This window comes from Leucopleurus acutus, assembly GCF_964270905.1.
Source record: "Leucopleurus acutus genome assembly, chromosome: 3".
Lineage (NCBI taxonomy): Eukaryota > Metazoa > Chordata > Mammalia > Artiodactyla > Delphinidae > Leucopleurus > Leucopleurus acutus.
The window spans coordinates 103,999,858-104,013,551 of NC_139145.1; the positions used below are offsets into that span (position 1 = coordinate 103,999,858).

The window sequence follows — 13,694 nt, forward strand, 5'->3', positions numbered from 1 at the left end:
TATGAAATGTCTAGAACAGACAAATCACTAGAGACAAAGCAGATTACTGGTTGCCATGGGCTGAGGGGGGGAAGGGACAATGGGGAGTGATACTAATGGATATGGGGGTATCTCTTCAGGATGATGAACAAGTTCTAAAAATTAGATAGCACTGTTGGTAGCACAATTCTGTGAGTACACTCAAAGGCACTGAAATATTTTAAAAAGTAAATTTTAGATATGTGAATTTTATCTCAATAAAGCTGTTATTTAAAAAGAAAGAAAATTAATTACTGGGAACTTTAATAACAAAGTATAGTAAACTCATTATACTCCACTATTTTCCTGGTTTTGAAGGTATATTCACCTACATCCTTTGAATGCAGCTAACTGTGCATCAACTGTGCATCATGAATTTGTCATGTACAAGCCTTAAATATAAGCATTTCATATATCCTGATTCCAGATTTCAAATACATCTTTAATAAATTCTAACTGATTATTTCTGTTTTTTCTCACACCTGCACCACCCAAGTGATTCTAGATTACAAATACATTTCTATTAATAGCTTTTAGCTTATCATTACTTCCAATTCTTCTTATATTTGCATCATCAAAATGTAACACTTTAAAAAACTGTTATGGCTCACACTTTTGTTGAAGAGAGGATGGCCCAGCCATCTTCTTTGATCTATAATTGTAAAACATTTTCATTATTAAATTTATAATTACCAATTAATGTGATCAATACAATAAATTGTTTCATTTCTACATAATCTATTTCCTTTCAATCATCTTTGTCTTTGCCTTTGCCTTCAGCAGTTGTCTTGTTACAAACTATATGAAATAAAATTTGGTATATAAATACCATCAAAAAAGAAAAAAAATATGGTCACGTCATTTTAGCAAACAGAATTTTCAAGGTTCCTATCACAAAATATTATGCGAAAGATTAACTGTATGAAAATACCATATGTCCTTTTCATTCTTAGAGATATACTGTTTACTCATTGATTCATGAGTTCATAGTAGAGAACAGTTAATGAAAAGTGATGAAATAATATCTATGATGATGAAACAGTAAAATATTTCAAGAGGCAAGAAAAATAAGATCACTAAGCTTCCAAAATGTATTTTAGATTTATGAAAGGGTCCAATTGGCCAGTATGGTAATGCTAAGAGAATATGAATTTTTTTTTTCTTTTCTAAAGCAAATTCTCTTTGTTCTTTGGAAGATGTCTATGAAAAAATAAGTAATGAATATCAATCATTACATAAAATAGTAAGAACTGCTCAAAAAGAAACCAAAACATTAAAATGGACCCTGACAGTATATTGAGAGTTAATAAACCAAACAAACTCCATTTGTTCAATAACAGACCTTGTGGTCATAATGCAGGTAAATGTATGATTTCCATTAAGCTTCTGAAAATGGCTTACAGAACCATCACCACTGTCACCCCTGTTTCTAGCTCAGAGGACCCCAGTGGTTCAGGAACCTGAGCTGGGAACCACTGGACCAGATGCTCTCTATGCACCTTTGCAGCTAAAACTCATAAAAATAATAAAATTCATTTCTCTTTATTAAAAAAATAATAAATTTCATTGCAGAGAAAACACCAATCATTTCTATAATTCTACCTCAGAACACTATAAACAAACCTTGAATCTATCACAACATGAAATATGTTTATTCTGTACCCTCTGTTCTTTGTGAACAAATCTCAGTGCCCTGAGCCACCAGCCATTTGATGATCAGGAAGAGATCTCCTACCTTATTTGTCAAAGTCTGTACAGCTTTAGTTCTTTACACCAGTCCATAAATCTCTCTTTCCTAAAGCACATAGGTAGTGAGTGATGAGAGAAGGCTGGTGAACATACAGAGATGGAACACTATCTAGAATATGGCTCCCTATGACAGTTGTGTACTTCTATTCAGTCTGGCCAATTCTTTTCCATTCAAGGTGTGTATATGCACACTATATGTGTGTGTGTATGTGTGTGTGTATATATATATAATGTATATATACAGTGTATATAAACCAGTACTCACACATATATATATTATGTATTTTTAAAAGCCTTTACTTTCTTTTTATTTATTAATTTATTTCAACATCTTTATTGAAGTATAATTGCTTTACAATGGTGTGTTAGTTTCTGCTGTATAACAAAGTGAATCAGCTATACATATATCCCCATATCTCCTCCGTCTTGCATCTCCCTCCTACCCTCCCATCACATCCCTCTAGGTGGTCACAAAGCAACGAGCTGATCTCCCTGTGCTATGGGGCTGCTTCCCACTAGCTATCTATTTTACATTTGGTAGTATATATAAGTCCATGCCACTCTCTCACTTCGTCCCAGCTTACCCTTCCCTCTCCTCGTGTCCTCAATCCTCAAGTCCATTCTCTATGCCTGCATCTTTATTCCTGTACTGCCCCTATGTTCTTCAGAACTTTTTTTTTTTTAGATTCTATATATACGTGTTAGCATAAGGTATTTTTCTCTTTCTGACTTACTTCACTCTGTGTGACAGACTCTAGGTCCATCCACCTCACTACAAATAACTCAATTTCATCTCTTTTTATGGCTGAGTAATATTCCATTGTCTATATGTGCCACATCTTCTTTATCCATTCATCTGTCGATGGACACTTAGGTTGCTTCCATGTCCTGGCTATTGCAAATAGAGCTGCAATGAACATGGTGGTACATGATTCTTTTTGAATTATAGTTTTCTCAGGGTATATGCCCAGTAGTGGGATTGCTGGATCATATGGTAGTTCTATTTGTAGTTTTTTTAAGGAACCTCCATACTGTTCTCAATAGTGGCTGTAGCAATTTACATTCCCACCAACAGTGCAAGAGGGTTCCCTTTTCACCACATCCTCTCCAGCATTTATTGCTTGTAGATTTTTTGATGATGGCCATTCTGACTCTTGAGAGGTGATACCTCATTGTAGTTTTGATTTGCATTTCTCTAATGATTAGTGATGTTGAGCATTCTTTCATATGTTTGTTTTCAATATGTATATCTTCTTTGGAGAAATGTCTATTTAGATCTTCTACCCATTTTTGGATTGGGTTGTTTGTTTTTTTGATATTGAGCCACATGAGCTTCTTGTAAATTTTTGCGATTAATCCTTTGTCAGTTGCTTCATTTGCAAATATTTTCTCCCATTCTGAGGGCTGTCTTTTCGTCTTGTTTGTTTTCCTTTACCGTGAAAAAGCTTTTAAGTTTCATTACGTCCCATTTGTTTATTTTTATTTCCATTTCTCTAGGAGGTGGGTCAGAAAGGATGTTACTGTGATTTATGTCATAGAGTGTTCTGCCTATGTTTTCATCTAAGAGTTTTACAGTGTCTGGCCTTACATTTAGGTCGTTAATCCATTTTGAGTTTATTTTTGTGTATGGTATCAGGGAGTGTTGTAATTTCATTCTTTTACATGTAGCTTTCCAGTTTTCCCAGCACCACTTATTGAAGAGGCTGTCTTTTCTCCATTGTATATTCTTGCCTCCTTTATCAAAAATAAGATGACTATAGTTGTGTGGGTTAATCTCTGGGCTTTCTATCCTTTTCCACTGATCTATATTTCTGTTTTTGTGCTAGTACCATACTGTCTTGATTTCTGTAGCTCTGTAGTATAGTGTGAAGTCCGGGAGCCTGATTCCTCCAGCTCCATTTTTCTTTCTCAAGATCGTTTTGGCTATTCCGGGGTCTCCTGTGTTTCCATACAAATTGTAAAATTTTTTGTTCTAGTTCTGTGAAAAATGCCATTGGAAGTTTGATAGGGATTGCATTGAATCTGTAGATTGCTTTGGGTAGTATAGTCATTTTCACAATGTTGATTCTTCAATCGAAGAACATGGTATATCTCTCGATCTCTTTGTATCATCTTTAATTTCTTTCATCAGTGTCTTACAGTTTTCTGCATACAGGTCTTTTGTCTCCTTAGGTAGGTTTATTGCTAGGTATTTTATTCTTTTTGTTACAGTGGTAAATGGGAGTGTTTCCTTAATTCCTCTTTCAGATTTTTCATCATTAATATATACAAATGCAAGAGATTTCTGTGCATTAAATTGTATCCTGCTACTTTACCAAATTCATTGATTGGCTGTAGTTTTCTGGTAGCATCTTTAGGATTCTCCATGTATATTATCATGTCATCTGCAAACAATGACAGTTTTGTTTTTGTTTCTTTTTTTAACAGTGACAGTTTTACTTCTTCTTTTCCAATTTGGATGCCTTTTATTTCTTTTCCTTCTGATTGCTGTGGCTAAAACTTCCAAAACTATGTTGAATAACAGTGGTGAGAGTGGACAAACCTTGTCTTGCTCCTGATCTTAGAGGAAATGGTTTCAGTGTTTCACCATTGAGAATGATGTTGGCTGTGGGTTTGTCATATATGGCCTTTATTATGTTGAGGTAAGTTCCCTCTATGCCTACTTTCTGGAGGGTTTTTATCATAAATGGGTGTTGAATTTTGTCAAAAGCTTTTTCTGCATCTATTGAGATGATCATATGGTTTTTCTCCTTCAGTTGGTTAGTATAGTGTATGATTTGCATATATTGAAGAATCCTTGCATTCCTGGGATAAACCCCACTTGACCATGGTGTATGATCCTTTCAATGTGCTATTGGATTCTGTTTGCTAGTGTTTTGTTGAGGATTTTTGCATCTATGTTCATCAGTGATACTGGCCTATAGTTTTCTTCCTCTGTGACATCTTTGTCTGGTTTTAGTATCAGGGTGATGATGGCCTCATAGAATGAGTTTGTTCCTCCCTCTGCTATATTTTGGAAGAGTTTGAGAAGGATAGGTGTTAGCTCTTCTCTAAATGTTTGATACAATTCGCCTGTGAAGCCATCTGGTCCTGGGCTTTTGTTTGTTGGAAGATTTTAATCACAGTCTCAATTTCAGTGCTTGTGATTGCTGTTTATATTTTCTATTTCGTCCTGCTTCAGTCTCAGAAGGTTGTGCTTTTCTAAGAATTTGTCCATTTCTTCCAGGTTGGCCATTTTATTGGCATATAGTTGCTTGTAGTAATCTCATGATTCTTTGTATTTCTGCAGTGTCAGTTGTTACTCCTCCTTTTCATTTCTAATTCTATTGATTTGAGTCTTCTCCTTTTTTTTCTTGATGAGTCTGGCCAATTGTTTATCAATTTTGTTTATCTTTTCAAAGAACCAGCTTTTAGTTTTATTGATCTTTGCTATTGTTTTCGTCATTTCTTTTTCATTTAGTTCTGATCTGATCTTTATGACTGCTTTCCTTCTGCTAACTTTGGGGTTTTCTGTTCTTTCTTTATGGCTTTAGGAAAAAGGTTAGGTTGTTTATTTGGGATTTTTCTTGTCTCTTGAGGTAGGATTGTATTAGTATAAACTTCCCTCTTAGAACTGCTTTTGCTGCATCCCATAGGTTTTGGGTCATCGTGTTTTCATTGTCATTTGTTTCTAGGTATTTTTTGATTTCCTCTTTGATTTCTTCAGTGATCTCTTGGTTATTAAGTAGTGTATTGTTTAGTCTCCATGTGTTTGTAGTTTTTACAGATTTTTTCCTGTAGCTGATACCTAGTCTCACAGCGTTGTCGTCGGAAAAGATACTTGATACGATTTCAATTTTCTTAAACTTACCAAGGCTTGATTTGTGACCCAAGATATGATCTATCCTGGAGAATGTTCCATGATCACTTAAGAAGAAAGTGTATTCTGTTGTTTTTGGATGGAATTCCTATAAATAGCAATTAAGTCCATCTTGTTTAATGTGTCATTTAAAGCTGTGTTTCCTTATTTATTTTCATCTTGGATGATCTGTCCATTGGTGAAAGTGGGGTGTTAAAGTCCTCTACTATGATTGTGTTACTGTCGATTTCCCCTTTTATGGCTGTTAGCATTTGCCTTTGTATTGAGGTGTTCCTATGTTGGGTGCATAAATAGTTACGATTGTTATATCTTCTTGGGTTGATCTCTGGATCATTATGTAGTGTCCTTCTTTGTCTCTTGTAATAGTCTTTATTTTGAAGTCTATTTTGTCTGATATGAGAATTGCTACTCCAGCTTTCTTTTGGTTTCTATTTGCATGGAATATCTTTCCATCCCCTCACTTTCAGTCTGTATGTGTCCCTAGGTGTGAAGTGGGTCTCTTGTAGACAGCATATATATGGGTCTTGTTTTTGTATCCATTCAGTCAGTCTATGTCTTTTGGTTGGAGCATTTAATTCATTTACATTTAGGGTAGTTATTGATATGTATGTTCCTATTACCATTTTCTAAATTGTTTTGGGTTTGTTATTATAGGTCTTCTTCTCTTTTGTTTCCTGCCTAGAGAAGTTCTTTTAGCGTTTGTTGTACAGCTGGTTTGGTGGTGCTGAATTCTTTTAGCTTTTGCTTGTCTGTAAAGCTTTTAATTTCTCCGTTGAATCTGAATAAGATCCTTGCTGGGTACAGTAATCTTGGTTGTAAGTTTTTCCCTTTCATCACTTTAAATATGTCCTGCCACTCCCTTCTGGCTTTCAGAGTTTCTGCTGAAGGATGAGCTGTTAACCTTATGGGGATTCCCTTGTATATTATCTGTTCCTTTTCCCTTGTTGCTTTTAACATTTTTTCTTTGTATTTAATTTTTGATAGTTTGATTAATATGTGTCTTGGCATGTTTCTCCTTGGATTTATCTTGTATGGGACTCTCTGTGCTTCCTGGACTTAATTGACTATTTCCTTTCCTATATTCGGGAAGTTTTCAACTGTACATCTCTTCAAATATTTTCTCAGTCCCTTTCTTTTTCTCTTCTTCTTCTGGGATCCTTATAATTTGAATGTTAGTGCATTTAATGTTGTCCCAGAGGTCTCTGAGACTGTCCTCAATTCTTTTCATTCTTTTTTCTTTATTCTGCTCTGTGGTAGTTATTTCCACTATTCTATCTTCCAGGTCTCTTATCTGTTCTTCTGCCTCAGTTATTGTGCTATTGATTCCTTCTAGAGAATTTTTAATTTTATTTATTGTGTTCTTCATCATTGTTTGTTTGCTCTTTAGTTCTTCTAGGTCCTTGTTAAACGTTTCTTGTATTTTCTCTATTCTTTTTCCAAGATTTTGGATCATCTTTACTATCATTATTCTGAATTCTTTTTCAGGTAGACTGCCTATTTCCTCATTTGTTTGGTCTGGTGGGTTTTTATCTTGCTCCTTCATCTGCTGTGTGTTTCTCTGTCTTCTCATTTTGTTTAACTTACTGTGTTTAGGATCTCCTTTTCACAGGCTGCAGGTTCGTAGTTCCTGTTGTTTTTGGTGTCTGCCCCCAGTGGCGAAGGTTGGTTCAGTGGGTTGTGTAGGCTTCCCGGTGAGGGGATTGGTGCCTGTGTTCTGGTGGATAAGGCTGGATCTTGTCTTTCTGGTGGGCAGGACTGCGTCTGGTGGTGTGTTTTGGGGTGTCTGTGACCTTATTATGATTTTAGGCAGCGTCTCTGCTAATGGATGGGGTTGTGTTCCTGTTTTGCTAGTTGTTTGGCATAGGGTGTCCAGCACCATAGCTTGTTGTTCGTTGAGTAGAGCTGGGTCTTAGTGTTGAGATGGAGATCTCTGGGAGAGCTTTCACTGTTTGATATTACCTGGAGCCGGGAGGTCTCTGGTGGACAAATGTCCTGAGCTTGGCTCTCCCACCTCAGAGGCACAGGCCTGACACCCAGCCAGAGCACCAAGACAGTGTCAGCCACAGGGCTCTGATATTAGTAGTGCCAGAAGGCTCTTAACAGCAGTCTCAGCCACAGAATCTCAGCTTAGTGACATGCTCTGTGCCTTTGTAGGATCCGCGACACCCCCACCCCCCCACCGGCTGCATGCTCTTCCGGCTCTGCACCAACCCTCCTTCCTCCATGTGCCTCTAGGTGGTGCCCTGGGCCTTGTGTGCCTTTTACACGTGGTAAATGGAGGCTCAGAGTGCAGGTCAGCCGAGGTCATGCCCCAACCCAAAAAGCCTTTACTTTCAACCATAGTTTTTTTTAATAACACATTATATCAGGAAAGAGAGGTAAACATGAGTATATTCAAAGAGAATATACTTGTATCAGTTTAGAAAATTCTATGCAAGAGGTTTCTTCTGGAACAGTAACAAAAGATTCCTTATATATTTAAATACTTTATTATGCAGTTATCAAAGGTAAAGATCCGGGATTCGCAGGTGGCGCAATGGTTGAGAGTCTGCCTGCTGATGCAGGGGACACGGGTTCATGTCCTGGTCCGGGAAGCTTCCACATGCTGCGGAGTGCCTGGGCCCGTGAGCCATGGCCGCTGAGCCCGCGTGTCCGGAGCCTGTGCTCCGCAATGGGAGAGGCCACAACAGTGAGAGGCCCACGTACCACAAAAAAAAAAAAAAAAAAAAAAAAAAAAAAGGTAACGACCGTCTTGATCCAGGTATAAGCCAGCTGCTCTCCGAAACCATGAACAAAATTATGTTCCTGGTTTAAAAGACTCAAATAAATGTTTCCATGGTATGACATACTTTTAAATTGGACATGTACTTTAATAACAACCACATTTAAGTAAGTACATCCCATAATCTAGAGAAGAGACTAATTTTAAAAAGCCTAACTAATTTTAAAAAGCCTAAAGTATATCCTACACTATTCACTAAGATTGAATATTTATTAGTTCATTTAATCTTACTTATTTAAATCTTTAAAATGAGATTTAATTTCATTTCTAAACTCAAATAGAGAAAAGCATGCAACATAATCATGAAAGTAAAAAAATTCAGTATTTTTGAGGTAAAAATATCAAACCATTTATTACATAACTTCAAGAAGCTATGTTTTGAAAAATTAAATAAACTTGTCTAAAATGTTTCTTACAATTAGAAGCACGTGTAATATTACTATATAAGCCTTCCTTTTTGATTCTTATCCAATCTAAATCTTTTAGAATGAGGGAAAAGGGTATGCATTTTTAATACTAATGGAATGAAATGATACTATATGAATTTCTCATGTTTTAATGATGTTGTTTTGAGAACTCAAGGATGATATCGATCTCTCTAATTTCAACATTCAGGGGCAGAAACTGAAAATCAATATAGTTCTACTGTGCTAAATAACTACTCAGGAATGTGTTCTCTTCCTCTAAAACCACTTTGCACTTCCAGTCTGAGACTGTCAAGCCTTCTCCAACTGTAATTTCTCCTCTCTGTCCTTGGCATAACCAGTGAATATATATTTTATATTTTATATCTGATAAATGGTAAGCCAAAATACAGTCAAGCCTTTCAAAAATTTTAACCATATTATTGAATAATCAGAGACCTGATCAAAGATTTACGTATAAGGATAGTACTAATAGTATTATAGATATGAGGAAAAAAAACTAGAAACAATCTTAAATCTTACAGCAGGGAACTAGTTACAATTAATAATGTTATATCCACACAATGGAATACCACATAGTCATCAAATATCATATTTTCTAAGAATGCTAAGAATATGTGGATAAAATAGATAACTAATAAGAACCTACTGTATAGCACAGGGAACTTTACTCAATACTCTGTAATGACCTATATGGGAATAGAATCTAAGAAAGAGTGGATATATGTATATGTATAACTGATTCACTTTGCTGTACACCTGAAACTAACACAACATTGTAAATCAACTATACTCCAATAAAAATTAACTAAAAAAGAATATGTGACAATGCTAATAATATGCTATTGAGTGAAAAAGGAAGATACAAAGTAATATGACTCCAATTTTATAAAAGGAATATACACACAGAAGAAAAATCTGGAATATATAATAAAATATTAATAGTAGTTCTCTAGACATAAGGAATACAGGTGATTCTTACTTTCTTAATACTTCTGTTTTTCATAAATTTCACTGAACATATAAAACTTCTATTTTGAAAGATAATTTAAAAAATAAAATATCAAAAAGTTTAAAATATATTTTCTGCTAAATCAACATAAATATGCTTTTTCAAGGTAGTTGATTGAAATTTCTGACTGAATCAAATCAATCAGCATTAAAGGTCATATATCTTATGCTGAAATGCTATTTCATCTGTAGACAGTGAACCACATAAAGAGTCCAATACGCACCTTGTTTTTCTTCAGGTGTTTCTACAAAATAAGGCATTCTTTTCACTGTTTCTCTCAACTCCTGTTTCAGGGCCAGCACATAATCTTCACCCTCTCCTGTTTTCAGTGGCACCGGTTTATAATCTGTATCCTGTTTAAATTAAGAGGCAATTTTTAAAAATAAATTAAATATTTTAATATCCTTTTTGTCTATATTCTGAAAAATGTTAGTTTTATTGAAAAACTACATTTTACAGGTATTAAGTTTTACCATCAACTTAAAAGATTTTGAGCTTTTATAATCTATTAAAACTTTCACCCATCTCCTATTTTGCTCTTCTTTTAGAAGTAGAAAAGATACTTAGTTTTCCTACCTGCCCTAATTTTTCTACTGATCACACCAATAATCATTTTGCTATATAGTCTGTTGATTGTGATTCTATATTTTAACAATCAAGGCACCCAAATAAAAGCAGCCCCTCTAGTCTCCTATTAACCTCAGTCAGTGGTGGTGGTATTGGTGGGAGCAGCAGCATTAAAAAAAAAGTAGTAGCAGCTACCATTTAACAACTGGTTACTACATACTACAACCTAGATGTACTCAATATTCAAAATCCATGAACTCATCTAAAGTATCAATATCTCCCCTTTTACAGTGAGGAAACTGAGAAATGAACAATCTATATGCCCATATAGAACAAAAGTGGCAAAGCAGAAATTTGTATCTTCAATTTTTAAAAGTTACATGCACACCCACATATGTATATATATTTATAATATATATATTCATTAAAATGTGGGTCCTCAGGGTACATAAAAAAGATATTTCTGGTTTCACAGGCTAAGTATAGGGTACATTTTAAAAATTTCACTCTGAATTTATTCATTCTACAACTATTTATTGAGTGCCTACTATAAGTCACAAGGGGTTAGACAACAGGAGATGAACTAGTCAAACTTCCTACCTACATGGAATTTACATTCTAGGGGAGAAAATAAGTAAACAAATGAGGTAATATATAATTTCAGATAGTGATAAGTGAAATAGAAGGGCTGAAGCCAGGAAGAGGAAAGAGTGACTAACGGAGTACGTGGAGATTGGAAGTGGCTGGTCTAGACAGGGTTATGCATGCATGATCTCTCAGGGGAGTCATCTTTGAGCAGAGATCTGGATAAAATTACGAAGCCATCCATGCAAAGAAATGGGGAAATCAATGGCTCCAGCCAGGGAAACAAGCAGAGGAAAATGCCTAAGGGAACAAGGAGATCAGCATGGCTAAGGAATGAGGACAGTGGTAGGAAAAGGGTCAGAGAGACATCAGTAAGGCCAGATCAGACAGAGCCTTTTAGCCAGTAATAAGGAATTTCATTTTTATTCCACGCAGAAAAAAACAGTATGTACTAATATTCCCAAGCTTTAGAAGTAACCTCACACATGAAGAGCTTGTTTTAAAAGAAATCAATGTAAAGTGACATAATGTCCATACCTGAGATATTTACCTTTGTTTTTAGGCTATAATGAATATCAGAAAGGCAAAATACCAAGAGCAAAAAGCAGACACTCCCCATGTGAGACATCTAGATCCCCAATACATTTATCCAGGGTCCTCTACTTACATAAATCTTTCAACAAAGGATGTTTCCTTTTAAAAGAGGGAAAAGATTCCTGGAGGGAGTATCTGGTTATTTATGATTTTTTCATATTTTATACTACAGCACATGTGCATCTGGAAATGTAAGCTTACATTTTAAACTTAATATAAAGCGAAAACATTAGATTAAAAATTACACCAATTAAGTCTGCAGCATACTCATGAAATTTAAAAGCAACACTAAATGTAGTAGAAATGCTTATATTCTGAGAAAGAGTAACAAAATTAAAATTGACTTTAATAAGGAAATAAGCAAAAATAAAGTTCAGTGGGTAAAAGGTCAAGTGGTATACTAGGGAGCAAAATTAAATTCTATAGATACAAGATGAGAAGAAAATCATTAGGTGAAGATCTGGCACAATGGGAAGTGAGGACCACTGTAAAACCTGACTTGACTTTTAAAAATATTATTTTAATATTGGAATATATCAATAACAGCATTATAAGATGCAAGGATTGAAAAAAAATTCTTTCTTGGTTCAAAAAGTACTGAATACATTCAGGAAAAGGTGTATATAGTTTTCTGTATTTTAAGAAAGCAGTTTGAAAATTAGAAAAGTTTCAGAAAAGAACAGTGGAAATATTTAAATTAAAGGTAAGTGACACACTCTCTTTTACTTTCTTATAGTTAGGATATCGTAATGATATCATATATTCAAGTCTTATACAGAATTTAAATTTTCTCTGAAACATGAAAAAACACCCTGTGAGCATTTTGCTGTTAATGTACTTACAGGAAATAGTGGGGGTGGCTTCAATACTACATCAGGTAACTTTTCACCTCTGCTAAATCCAACTGCCTCAATATTAAAGGTGTAAGCAGCACGTCCTCTTCCTTTATTCCCAGCCATCAGAACTAGTTACATCAGAAAAAGTGGGCAAATTAAGACACTGTTAATGATTAAGATTCACTGGATCAAATGATAAATGAAACCAACATTTTAAAACAAAATACACTCCACTCCTTAAATAGCATGGCCCATTTAAAACACTTCTGGAAAGCAAAACCTGTGAATAAATAAATATGTGATAAACTGACTCCTGAACCCGTCACATCTAGTCATGTTTGGCAAATAAAGTGATGATGGGCTCAACTACCTCACCCAGATCCTGGGTGGAGGTCTGATCCTGGGGCTCCTTTGCGATGCTGCCCCAAGCGCTGTGCAGCCAGCTGATGCAATTCTCTCCACCTCTCTGTGGTCTGGCAACAAGATCTCAGATAGATATTACAAAATGTGGCCAAGGAAAGGTTGTGCTGACGAAGAGGGGACACTTCGTTTTTTTAATCAACTTGAAGACTATCAGCAGTCATGTATACTTTAAATTTTTAAATAATTTTTTATCCTAAAATTTGAGTGTTAGAATCCTTGAGATCCTCCAATGTCCTCCTTTTAGAAATGGGAATGGGCTCAGTAAAACTTTGAAGAGGTCTGTCCAAGCAAAAAAAATTTCTGAAGTTCAGAGAAAAAACATCTAAAATAGTTAAGTTAAAGGTAAGATAAACCTGTACTCTTTAACTTTAGAGATAATAACAATGTCATTCTTAAGTCCTGAACTGAATTTCTGAATCGTCTGAAATGTGATTACACTATACAGTTGATGCTTGAACGACATGTGGTTAGGGGCACCGACCCCCCATGCAGTCAAAAATCCGTGTATAATTTTATAGTCAGCCCTTTGAATCTGTGGTTCTGCATTCTCAAATTCAACCAACCTCAGACTGTGTAGTGTTAGTATTTATTGAAAAAAAATCCATATATAAGTGGACCCATGTAATTCAAACTTGTGTCGTTCAGAGTCAACTGTAATGCGAAAACAGGATTCCTACACTAGGGCTCTTTCACTACAACTCTGTATTGGACTGTAGTGAAGATTATAATGCACATTCTTTAAATCTTTCCCCCAATGATGCTACTGAGTATCATTCAACTCTGTAAGCCCAAGAAAGCAATAATATGCCCTCCATACCACTGTAACAGTTCCCTCCCTTTTATC

General features: G+C 35.3%; 1 protein-coding gene across 1 annotated transcript in view; it reads right to left on the bottom strand.

Moving 5' to 3' along the window:
• Window positions 1-12,550, bottom strand: part of POLR3G (RNA polymerase III subunit G) — a gene marked incomplete at its 5' end in the record, with an annotated part of 31,377 nt that extends 18,827 nt beyond the window's left edge. Inside the window, 2 exons of the mRNA XM_082835667.1 lie at window positions 10,069-10,198; window positions 12,434-12,550. Of these exons, the coding sequence (XP_082691793.1) occupies window positions 10,069-10,198; window positions 12,434-12,550 (247 nt within the window). The remainder of the gene's footprint in view (window positions 1-10,068; window positions 10,199-12,433) is intronic.
• Window positions 12,551-13,694: the final 1,144 nt, after the last annotated feature.